This window comes from Phytophthora ramorum, assembly GCF_020800215.1.
Source record: "Phytophthora ramorum isolate Pr-102 chromosome Unknown Phyram_PR-102_s0004, whole genome shotgun sequence".
NCBI lineage: Eukaryota > Oomycota > Peronosporomycetes > Peronosporales > Peronosporaceae > Phytophthora > Phytophthora ramorum.
In genome coordinates, this window is record NW_027150650.1 from 2547761 (window position 1) to 2559861 (window position 12101).

Sequence of the window (12101 nt, forward strand, 5' to 3'; positions counted from 1 at the left end):
GCGCTGAAGAGGTATGTCGCAGACGTCAACCAACAGGACTGGGATGAGTACGCGGAGTGACTGACGTTCGCGCTCAACACGGCCCAAGATCGGGTTCGAGGAGATACGCCGTTCTACTTGACACACGGGTGGGACCCGCAATCTACGTTAGAAGCGTCGCTACCTCTCGGAAGCACGCGCCGGTGGGATCGTGACCCTCGTCGGTGGAGATATCATATACAGAGCCACTATCGTCGAGCCAGAGAAGAGGTTAATGAGTCCCTGCGGGAGGCCATCCAAGGACGAGCAGACGGGCATAACGATCAGGTCCGACCTCATGGGATTGAGGCCAATATGCAAGTGTGGCTGCACCTAGATCGCGTGAAGGAGGTCTATGCACGCAAGTTAGCCCACATGTGGCACGGACCGTTCAGGGTGATCGAGATGCTTGACAATCATGCAGCAAGGTTGGAAGTCGCTGGCACCAACTATCGGTTATTCCCGATCGTCCATGTGTCAAAACTCAAGCCTGTGCGATCGTTCCCCGATCGCCCCACGCTGACGCTGGTGGTGGACGAAGACGATCGCTTCGACTTTGATGAGGCACTTTTACCCGAAGACAGCTGGGAAGGCGGTTTAGATGAGGACGAGTTCGAGGTGGAGAAGATCGTGAATATGCGATCAGGTCGACGTACGCGGTATGGTCGCGTCCATCGAGAATTTCAGGTGCGCTGGAAGGGTTACGATCAGCTTTCGTGGGTTGATGAAGCCGATCTGAATTGCGGAGCCTTGTTGCGCGAGTACGAGCGAGGAGTCACCAACCGGAATCGCTTCGCTATGACGAGGCAGGGGAGGAGAGCTCGTAGCAGGTTGGCTGTTGTGAGCGGAGGAGTGGTGTGAATAGTGTGCGAGGTGGTCGCACATTGAGGTGGAAGGGTTTTATGTGATATTGTTGTGTAGATCGAGGACGACTGTTCTCGATCGGAGCGGGATGCTCGATAAGCAAGAAAATGATGAAGCAGAACAACAAAGGGAGAAGCCGTGAGGATCATATTGAGAAGATATACGATCTACTAACTACCTCATGTTAGTCGGCGACAGGAGAGAATTTGCCGGTGAGGCGGGGCAGTTGGGAGACCGGATGATCTTGAAGGTGGCCGCGATACTGATTGCGCCACGGGTCAACCAGATCGACGGCACGTAGGACGTCCACCAGGTTGGAGGGCGGAGAGCTGCAGCCAAGTCCAGGGTACCAAACCCGTTGTTCGTGCGCCCGGGGATAATGCAGAAAGAAAGGGTCCAGCAGAATATCCAAGTCACAGTGCCCTGCAATCATCCCTTGCAAGATGAACTTGAGGAAGCGTTTCCAGACGGCACCGAAGCGGAATCGTCTCTGCTTACGATCTTCCCAAAGACGCGCCAGATATGCGTTCGATTTACGAAGCGCTGAGCTGATCATGAACGCGTGCGTAGCCTCCCATAGAGCCTGCCGGTGATCATCTTCAATTTCCAGATACTTCCGAGACATCGCCTCGAACCAACCAGTCACCTCAAAAGATAAAGGCGTCACCAAGACGTTGAGAGAATTCCACGGCGTCGTCGCGTAAAGTGCCGCAATGTTGCTTTCGGTGATCAGACCATGTGACCAAGCGCCGCGACGAGGCGATCGACTCTGCGGCGGAAAAAGCCAGCTTTTAGACTTTGCCAGGTGATGAAAGAGCAACTCGATGTCCATCTCCAAGACACTGACCCAGCTCAGAGTGCTCGCCGACCACGGGCGAACGTCCGCTGCCGCCCTACGAGAACGAGCACAACATCCAGGGATCCAGATAGCGCGGGGAACGGTGGGACGAGCAAGCTGATCCAGAGCAACCTGCGTTAGTAGGTGATTGCGGTGCGCCCGCGGTTCATCAGCTACGCTTCCGTCACTGTCACCGTCATTCTCGTTTCCACGATCGGAATCACGTGGCGCAGTCAAATGACTGTCCGCACCACCATCACTCTCGTCACCGGAAGAGGCACTGCCAGGGCGTCCTCCAACTCTTCGAGTTGATCAGGATCCTGGTTCGAAGCCTTCGAAGAACTGGATCACTCGATGTCAATGGAGCGGCTGGATGATCGACCGCTAAGGCTGCCGGTGGAAGACGAACGGCGACGACCGGACGACCGCGAACTTGCGAGAGCCGCCAACAGAGAGTCGTCGTCACTACTGGTCGGAGAGGCATTAACCGATGGTGACCGCTGAGATGGAGAGCGATCACCATCAGAGAGCCTGCCGGAGTTAGGAGTTGACGGTCCCGATAGAAAAAGAGATCGCGAAGCAGATCCACCGTGAGAAGGCAGAACAGTACTTGATTCCGACACTGGTTTAGGAGATCGCTGTCGCGGACGACTACGGGGCGGACTCGAGCTGCCAGCCGAAGAACTACCGCGCGGTCGCTTGGCCGTCTTCTTGGATGCGGCAGGCGTTGACTTGGAAGAGGAAGAAAGTGGCGTTTCGTCTTGCGCGGGTTGGATGAATGAAATCAACCCCGCCACCCTATGACGGAGCTGATCGCGGTCCTGAACAGCACGGTCAGAAGCCTTCTTGAGAGCAGAAGATACAGACTGCGCGTTGGCCAAGTCAGCAAGGAGCAGCTCATTCTCGTGATTGAGCGCCTTGATGCGACTACGATCTGCCTGCGAAGGCTTCAGGCCATGCTCCAATCGCGCGATTGAAGCCCGCGCGTTATCAACTTGGATCTCTGGTATAACACATAGAGAAACAATGTTAGTGTCACGCGCGAAAGATTCATCGGATACGCAAGGCGAACTTACGAGTAGATCGGCGGTCGGCTAACGCTCGATCACGATCAGCAATGATCCGCTGCAAGTTCTTGGACGTGGTCTGGAGAGTGGCCTCAGCGGCCTCTGCACGAGAATGAAACTGTTATCTCTCTCTGCGTCAACACGATCGAAGTCCCGCTTGGCTCCAGCTGTCTGCTGAGTCAGCTGCACTTGAAGATTAGATACGCGTTGCTCGAGATGCTCGTTCTGACCGCGCAGTCGCGACGTCGCGTCCTCCAATGCACGCTGCGACGTCTCAAGCGCACCGAGGTTCTTGTTGGCTTCGGCCAAATCCAAAGCGGCGCGGTCGCGATCTGCGATTGCCTGGTCCAACCCTTCCTGTAATGTGGCGAGACGACGTGCTGACCCCTGCGGCTGTTGCTTAGCCGTCGGAGACTCTGCGTCAGCCAGACGACGAGTTAGATCAGCAATCTCCGCTTGCAATCGTGCGGTTTCCTCTGCGACGCGCAAACGATCCCGGATGGCTGCGATCTCGTCCGAGTTGTCAAGACGCTCGCGCACCGCCGCTTCGAAGTCACCCGCCACCTGCTGGGCTTTTTGATAGCGCCGGAACAAGAGATCATATTGGTGCTGACAATTCAACAGATAGGGAGAGGCAGCCGCGTACGCGGCGTTCAGATCGGCCTCCAATCGATCGACGCGCGCGACTTGGTCACGATATGCCTGCTGCAATACTGTATGATCATCGTCGAGATCAGCTTGAGCTTCGATGGGTTCCAGCAGGGACGAGAATAATGCGAGAGAGTACCGAGGTTAACGCTAGGAAGCGCGACGCGAGCAGTAGAGACGACCGGAGCCTCGGAGATGTGACCGGCGGACGTATCAGGCGCGACAGCGAGAGGGTCGTCGGACGGTGCGTCAGTTGCACCAGCCATAACTGGATCTGGCACGGAAGTCCCCGGTGGTGGTTCAGAGAAGAAAGCGGAAATGTGATGGAATGCGCTGAGACCAACCGCCGTACGGCTGGTCGCAGAGCAGGGGGCGATTGAGGTGAAGCGACCTGGGTCAAATTGCCGATGATGAGAAGAGATCGCGTCTGGACTGATTGGACCAGAAGGGTTGGGATTGGTGCCGGATATATCCGGATAACCCCAGCACCTGACTTGGTACCACAACGATGGTACAGGTAATTTTATTTGCTTGGTACCACCCTTTCGGTACAGTCGATCATCCGGACATCTGCGATCATCTGGGCATCCGCGATCATCTGGACTCACCTGATCAGATCGACATGGTACCGCCACGGTGGTACAGACGAATCAGATGGATGCTGGGTACAACGTTACTGTCATTCCGGTTCGAGGTCAAGATATACAGATGGGAGTTCAAGTGTGATGTGCAATCGGTGGGCACGCAAGTGGGATGGGGATAGGGAGAGAGATCTTTAGGACTTTTACCTTTGCTTAAATAGATCCTGATTTGCCTTGCAAGACACAAGTGGCGTCCACACATCCCGGGGAAGGAACTACATTGGCCTACCCGAAGAAGGACTCACCCAGTCAACCAAGGACACGTCGCGAACCTGGATAGCTTGGCCAGGGGGCGATCGTATAGTCTCATCTCAACTCAAGACCCCGCCAGAGGAGGCGGCAAGCAACGGAAAGGGCTACGACAGCATACACCCAAAGGACCCCCCCCCCACACGTGATCGACTTGCCTCAAGACCCGAGCACCAACAACCGACGACCGCGTGAAGGATACCCGCGTGACCGTCACCCACCCATTCCCCGGAAGGAGCAGTCCAGCTCCAACAAGTTCCGCCTTGGTCACACACTTGACGTCCTTCAAGCGAACACCGGAAGAGCGTAACCCGCCCCACCGTTTGGTACACAAGGTGACTACAAGGTTTTCTGATCACGCCTGATCAACGGAGTACCCCCTCCGATAGTCGGCAGTCTGGGCCTACCGCTGGCAAGCTTGGATCGCATCATCCATCTTTACGATCCCGCTACGCCACAATGGTGCGCGTGCCCGGATCTTCTGGTGATTCACAGGGATTTCACCGTGAGTCCACCGAAGAAGATGTCAAGATCAAGACGAAACCAGGGAACGAGTCGTCGACGGAAGATGGATCGCTGCCGACGGTGCTGAAAGCGCCAGGATCATCTGATCATGAGAGTGCTGGGAGGAGCTCTGACGATGTGAAAGAGGAACGTTCAGCGATGGACCTAGAAGAAAAGCCTCAAACCCCTCCCCAGGTCCCCTCGGGGACCCCCGCGGATCGCGATGCGAATCGTGATCCGCCGGACGAAGGTCCGACGGTGAAAACCGAAGGACCTTCATCCAAAACCACTCCTCCAGCCTCGCACCCAACCGCGAAGAAGAACAAGTCACCTACCGCTGGCAAGCTTTGATCGCATCATCCATTTTTGCAATCCCGCTACGCCACAGTCATCGCCGGCGCACACCAGCGAGAATTACACGGCGTGGTATACGACGTAACATCAAGGATCTGGAGCTATCCGCGTACACGCCTTCACCAAAGATATCGGTTTCCACGTCGATTGAGCGAGTCGACTTAGCATTGGAAGGAGCGCGGAGTTCAGGATGAGGTAATTCTATTGACCATGAGCTTTATAACATCATGGGGGACACGTTGTTAGGGAATGCGTCAAGTTGGTTGGTTTTGATGAATCGGGCAGCCGTTGGTGACAGCGCCAAATTCGTGTCTAATGCCCATGAATGGAACAACAGGGCAAAACATTGGTCATTCCTGGTATTGGTGGTACCGGACTTCCGTTTGAGGCTTTGACGGGAGCGGCGAACCCGACACAGATGACAGCAGATGGAGGCGACGAGAGTTAGCTCGCGCTCTTCACGAATCCACAACGTATTTTCAGCACTTTCTCGGGAACGTGTGAAGTCCCACCATGTCGCTCGTGGAATGATAAGTATTGGGCAGATGCAACCAAGAGGGGGAAGAGAAAGAAGAGATCCGTAAAACATGAACGGAAGTCGAAACGCAGCGCCAGCGGGACTGACAAGCCCGACAAGAAAGCAGTAGTGTTGGTGAGCCGAAGTGTCGAGCAACGAGTACGGTTCAGAGAAGTCAAAGGCGCGATTGCCCTCACCAAAGAAGCACAGAAGACGCCGAGGAGCCTTGAATAAAGCGACAGCAGCTGATCGCCCTAGCAACAGCACGGATACCCAGAGGCTGCGTGGCAACGGAGCTCGAGGCGGCAGGAAACTTGACAACAGGTGCTACGTGTGAAGGCCACTTCGCTGACAAGTGTTCAGACCCGGAAGCGATAGTGCGCAACAACGCGTATTTGAAACAGCGTGCAGCAACCAGGACAACGGGAAATGGAGCGCGGGCGTAAAAGGGGGAGCTATCACGTCCGCAGTTACGTGATGATGACAAGACCAAGTCCAGCAGGTAGACTGCATAGGCTGTACAGGAGTATGGATTTGAAATTGTTTATAGACGAAGCAGAACGAATGCAGTGGCAGATCCGCTGTCGTGTACGCCAGCAGAAGTATTGGCGGGGGTGGGCAAGATGTCGAGAGCCACCAGGCAGCGAGCAATGACGGCAACTGCAGGAAGCGGTAGGTGCGGCTTCGATGGCGAAGCAAGCAGATGCAGCAGACGAAGCCATGCTGCACAAGACAACCTAAGATACGCAGACGATGACACCAGATACGACCAGAACTCGGGAACGGACGAAGGACGAATCGACGGCAGCAGACAAGAGCACGAAAGTCGGAAAGGGGACGCACGAAGAAACATGCTGGCCCCTCACGCGAGCAGCCAGGCGGCGTACAGAAGAAAATGCACAACGAGAACCAGTACAGGCGTTGGTGGCAGCAATACCAATTCCGGATAACGTACGACCATTGATGAGCAGTGACGACGTACAATACAGAGAAGTGAGTGAAACCGGCGAACGGCAAGACCCGAAGACGTTGAGCGGTGGTGTTGAACGACCGCGAGCAGTGAACAATGATAGTGAAGCTGTGGCGACGAATACAACACGTGGAACAATGCGGAAACTGTAGCCGCGGTAGGTTCATGCGAGCCGGCGAATGGAAACGACGGCAGGCAAGCAACACCGAACGCGAACACAGAGGTCTAAACATCAGGAGATGACCCCAGATGATGAGCCAAGTCGGTGCCAACGTACAAGAATGATACTTTGCAGTAGTTGACGGACGACGAGAGCGTCGAGGCGCAAGGACACAGCAAGTTGGTGCAGACACAGTTGAAGGCGAGCAAGCACCGAGGCATGGAGGTCACGCAAAGCGACGGCTCGGCGTTGATCCAGACGTCACATGGTATGAAGGGTGATCCTACCGCCAACCTTGTAGCCAAAGGTGTTCAAGGAATATCACGACTCGGTGTGGGCGGAACAGTTGCGAGGATTGTAACGATTTACTGGTGGCCGCGAATGCAGAAGGAAGGACGGTGTTGGGTGAACAATTGCCAAGCGTGCGGGAGCAGGAAAGTACGACCGTGCGAGGTCGTACCCCGTCCTCGAAGTCTACGAGGCGGATACGTTGGTGACAGATGGGCGCTTGACGTGTCTGGATCGTTTCCAATAGCGACTGGAAGGAAGCGTTACGTCGTTGCCACTCTCGAGTATGTGAATCGATACGTTGTTGCAGCTACAGTGATGGAGCACACGGCGAAGAGTGTTGCAGCATTTTTACCAGGGATGGTAAGCTTTCTTGTATTCAACTTTATTTTATCTTCTTTTAATGCAACAAAAGATTGGTCAAAACGAACAAAATTCTTCTTTTGTTCTTATAACAATTTATAGATTGATTTTTGCAGCTATTCTTAGGCGCTCGAAATTATAACAGAAGAACCCAACGCCGAACAAGGTGTCATCAGCATTGGTGACACCGAAGACGAGGACAGTGGCAGTAGCAACTCCAATGACAACGGAAACATTGAGCAGGAGTTGGTATTGTAGAGTTCGAAAATGCATGGGTCCATTAAAAGAAACACCCACGATTTCTTCTTTTATCTTTTTATAATCGAAAGAAGATTTCTTTTTTCAGGAGGCTTTCTTTTAACATCCCTGATTTTTATTGAAGGAGTCGGTGCTACGATTCAGACCAGTTCTAGAATTGCTGACGGAGCTCCTGAGCTCACTGGAAAGGCGATAGAACAGCTAGTGGTGTTGATGCAGTCGAAACAGATCAATCTGGTACCATATCGGCCACAGATGACCGGCTTTGTTGAAAGCTTCCATAGAACGTGGACATACTGCGTAGTGACTTCCATGACGGAGGAGAACCAGACAGGCTGGGAGTTGTGAGTAAAGTACGATGTATATGCGTATAACTCGACGAGGCACTCTACCAAAGCGCTGACCCCAAATGAGCTCATGATGGGCAGGAAGTTGAAGTCTCCGAATGAGTTGCGGAGGATGGCAGTCGGAGAAGCTGGTGATCTCATGTCGTACCACGATAAGTTGCTAAAGAAGTTGTTGCAGAGTGGTAAGTGTGCGGATCAAGCGTGTGTCAAAGATCAAGCAAGGCAGGCGAAGTACTACAACAGGTGTGTACAGCAGAAGCGAGAGTGGAAGGCTGGTGATCGAGTATGATTGTACAGGCCGCCACGCGGGCCCAATGTCACCAAGTTTGTGCGTAACTGAATGGGACCGATGAGAATCATAGAGTCTACAGGGTACGAGAATTGGTTGGTGTGGCGAGAAGACGAGACGGGGAAGCCCGAGGAAGTTATAGCATACGCTTTGACTTGTCATTATTCGGCGGAAATATTGGCCAAAGAAGCTGAGGATTTGACAATAGAGCTGCAAGATGAAGGTGCAGTCAGTTCGGAAGGCCATGTCGAGACGCGACAGATGATTGTACGAGCAGCTCTATCTCCAGTCAATACAGCAGCGGTAGGATGGCTCGGGTCTGTGTCTGTGTGTTTCAGCCCAGGAGGCGGTCGAGTTCCAACTCGTGCTTCTTGGGCAGTACGGTTAGTGTTATCGCAGCAAGATCGCCCTCAAACTTAGATTGTAGGAAGTATAACACCGGCGGTACTTCCATGATTCCATCCACGAGTGATTTTGCGGTACCCGGCCGGTACGAATAATTGCAAAACATCAAAATACGCTGTGATTTGACCGTAGATATAGCGACCGTCTGTTTTTTTTTCTACGATCGGTTTGCGAAGCCATATTCCTCGAGATCCTACCTCAAATTTGTCTGGGTCAACCCGACGTATACACAACGTTGCTGCGGGTACTTGAACGGTCACGCGTGGTGACGATAGAAGTCCAATCGTGGCAGAAGACCCCTCCACTTTGACAACGGATCCACACATGGGCATAGGCAATGACGTCTGTGGTGTTGCAATGAACAGAAAACGTCGTTAGTGCGGCTTCCACGAAACAACACAGCAATTCGCCAAGTCAGGTCGGCGCTGCTGGGCTTGCGCAGGGTTCTGTTGGTTCTCTTTGCGGTTCGGCCCAGCCGGGTCCAGTTGAGACCCTGCTCTCGCTGAGTATCAATCCAAACTCCAGAAGCTCGCCTGAGCGGGGCAGCTTCCGTTCTTCAAACCTGTGACATCCACCAAAGGATGGGCATCGGCGCGCGAGCGCTTTTACTGGTCACAGAGCGCAGAGTACGCTCAGCTAGAAGATTGCGGTATCCTGGGTTGTGCAGACCCACCGACTCGTCGATTCGACGAGGTTTGTCTTCGCTGGTAGCGAGAAGTGCCCACCCCGGGCCGACCTTGATCTCTTGGCGCTACCAGTCGATTCCCCTACAAGCTATGCCTCTCGGGGAACGACGGCAGCACCTATTCGTCTCATTTGGCCGTCTATCCAGTGTTGTCTCGGACTTAACAGGTTGTGGGTCAGGTGCCCGCTCAGGTGCCTTGGCCTGCCGTACGTGTGCCTTACGGTGCTTCTTCCTCGGTGGAGGCGGTGCGTCTTCTGACTCTTCGCTGCTTGAGTCTTCATCTGCTGCTACCATCATCACCTTCATCTTGCGCTCTGGGTTCATGGAGTGCCGCTTACTCACCGACCACTGGTCGTGTGCCGCCGTTGTTCGCCCTCGGTCGCGTTCTTTCTTGTTCAATCTCCAATATTTGCCGTTCTACGTACGGCCACTGGGCGCTACCCAGACATCGCTCGTCGTATCGAAAACACCCTGCGGGTTCGTGAAGTACGCATACTCCCCCACTGTTCCGGCATTATCTGCCATCGCGGCATTCATTACGTCAGCAGGCATGCTACCGATACCCAGAATTACTCGTATGACGCCCGTCGTGCCGTCCATCTGCACCGCCGATTGGGTCGTTGCAGTGGCCCACGGTTGGCCGATGTTTCACATCCCTCTGGTAACGTTGTAGCTCGAGTCATCAATTTTGGTGGCCTTGTCCACCGCCTCGCCAAGTGTCATTGGCGTGGGGGCCAATATGACTAACTGCCGTGTTGTCTTTTCCAGTCCCGGTAAAATTGGCCGAGGAGTGCCCCCTCGGACTTGATTTTGACCAGCTGCGTCTCTTAGCCCTGATGCGAAATCTGCAAACGTCTCGTCAGGTAGCATCGTTCGCTGCATCACTCGCCGTTCGGCTTGGGCGAGGTCCGGCCGCTCGCCGTATCTGCGCACCAACGCCTCTTTCAACTTCGTCCAGGTGCGTTCATGGCTGACCCGTTCCTTATTGATCTACACCCATGACTTGGCCGCGTCGTCCTGTAACTTGTTCCCGATCACGTATTAGAGCTCCTCGTCGCTCCAATCACCACGATTCGAGATTCGCGCGCCTTCAACAGCCAAATCCACCTTCGCAATCCAAGTTTCGACCCGTACAGCACCAGCAGTGGGCTTCAAGGGCTGCAGATCCAGCTCTTTGGCGTTCTTCCGGCTCCGGCCCCGGTGTTGTTGATCTCGCCGGGATGGCGAATTCCGTCTATTCGAATGTCATCTTCGGTGTCGCCAACCTCGACGTCGCCGTTCATGGTCATCATTGCTCGAGCTACTGGACTCGTCGCTGTGGCAGCTATTGCTGGTACCACAGCTATCCCCCGGTGATGGGGAGCGTCGTGGTGCTCTGGGGAGCGTTGGTCTCGTCGCTGCTGCTGTCGCTGCGTGATCAGCTGTCGTGTGCACTACTGGCACGGCAGCTGTTGCTGTCGTTGTTCATGGCGGCAATACAGTCGTGGCTTGCGTGACTCCCAAGCCTCCTATTCTCTGCTCCAGACGACCCACCGCGGTCATCAACTACTGAATCGCCGTGACTAGAACCGATGTGTCGGCCGTGTTCGTCATCATCGTAGTGGATCTGCTGTTGGTCGTCCCTGGATCCGTCCGTCTCGCGTTCTCGCCGGATGTACCAATGTGGCCGCTGTCTTGCATTACAGTTGGCTGTTCTTGATCGTCAGAGGCCGACGCTATCGCCGTGGGTGACCCAGCCGCTCCTCCTGGTGGTTTCGCGTGTCGCCAGCGCTGGTACTCCTGTTGCTTCAGTTCGTGCTGGAGTCGGCGTCAGTGTTGCTGTTCCCGTCGTCGTTGCTTCCGGTGTCGTACTCGTTCTCAGTGCAGATCGTGAACGTCTATCAACTCCACTAGGTGATGCTATTCTCGTTTATGTTCTCGCCATTGCAACTTATATCGCAAGATCCAAATTCTTCTGGAAGCTCTGCGTGGTTCGCCAAAGCATTTCGATCTTCAATTTTTGCAATACGCTCCTGTATGACCACCATGCAACGTGTCTTCTCTACTCTGCACGTCGGGCTTGGTCGACCAGTGCTGATTTTGGTCCAAAACCCGGATGGCCGTCGAGGACAAGCAGTGTCTCTCGCGCCGGCGTGTGCCCGACTGGCAGCACCGCCTACTTTATTTGATGTTCGTTCAATGCAACTACGATTCACTACGTCTCCACGCTTCTGCCTCGCCCTGCCCGCCCGTGTATTCAGCAACGCCCACTTAGTCACTCGGGCCCGCGCCTCAGGCGCCCGCCCTACGTGCAACCTGAAGCAGACTGGTGAGCTTCCCCCCCTACATGTACACCCGTCCGTCCTCCCCAGCTTCCACGCTAAGCCGCTGCCAATCCCAGCTCCGTGCGTTCGTCCGTTTGGGGCGTCCGTCTCAACCCGTCGGCTGAACCGTCCGCGCGAAGATCACAGCGGCGCCGCCACACCAACTGCGACCCGTTTGTTCGTCAACGCCCCAGACCCGCTCACCAATGCGGATCTAGTGCCCGTTCGTCGTCCGTGCCGTTGACGCAGATTGGGGAGGTCCTGCGCCCTCCAGCTCCAATTCCAAAGTGAGCGATGCCTTTGCTCGTCGGTTGCGCCCACCCCACTCACCCA

At 54.8% G+C, this 12101-nt stretch overlaps 1 protein-coding gene across 1 annotated transcript; it reads right to left on the reverse strand.

The window, feature by feature from the left end:
• Nucleotides 1–2067: 2067 nt before the first annotated feature.
• Nucleotides 2068–3701, reverse strand: KRP23_5306 (uncharacterized protein; the record flags this gene model as incomplete). The annotated part of the gene is made up of 4 exons (XM_067890355.1): nucleotides 2068–2723; nucleotides 2797–2889; nucleotides 3018–3203; nucleotides 3575–3701. The coding sequence occupies 4 exons, from the start codon at nucleotides 3699–3701 to the stop codon at nucleotides 2068–2070; spliced, it is 1062 nt and encodes a 353-aa protein (XP_067746912.1).
• Nucleotides 3702–12101: the final 8400 nt, after the last annotated feature.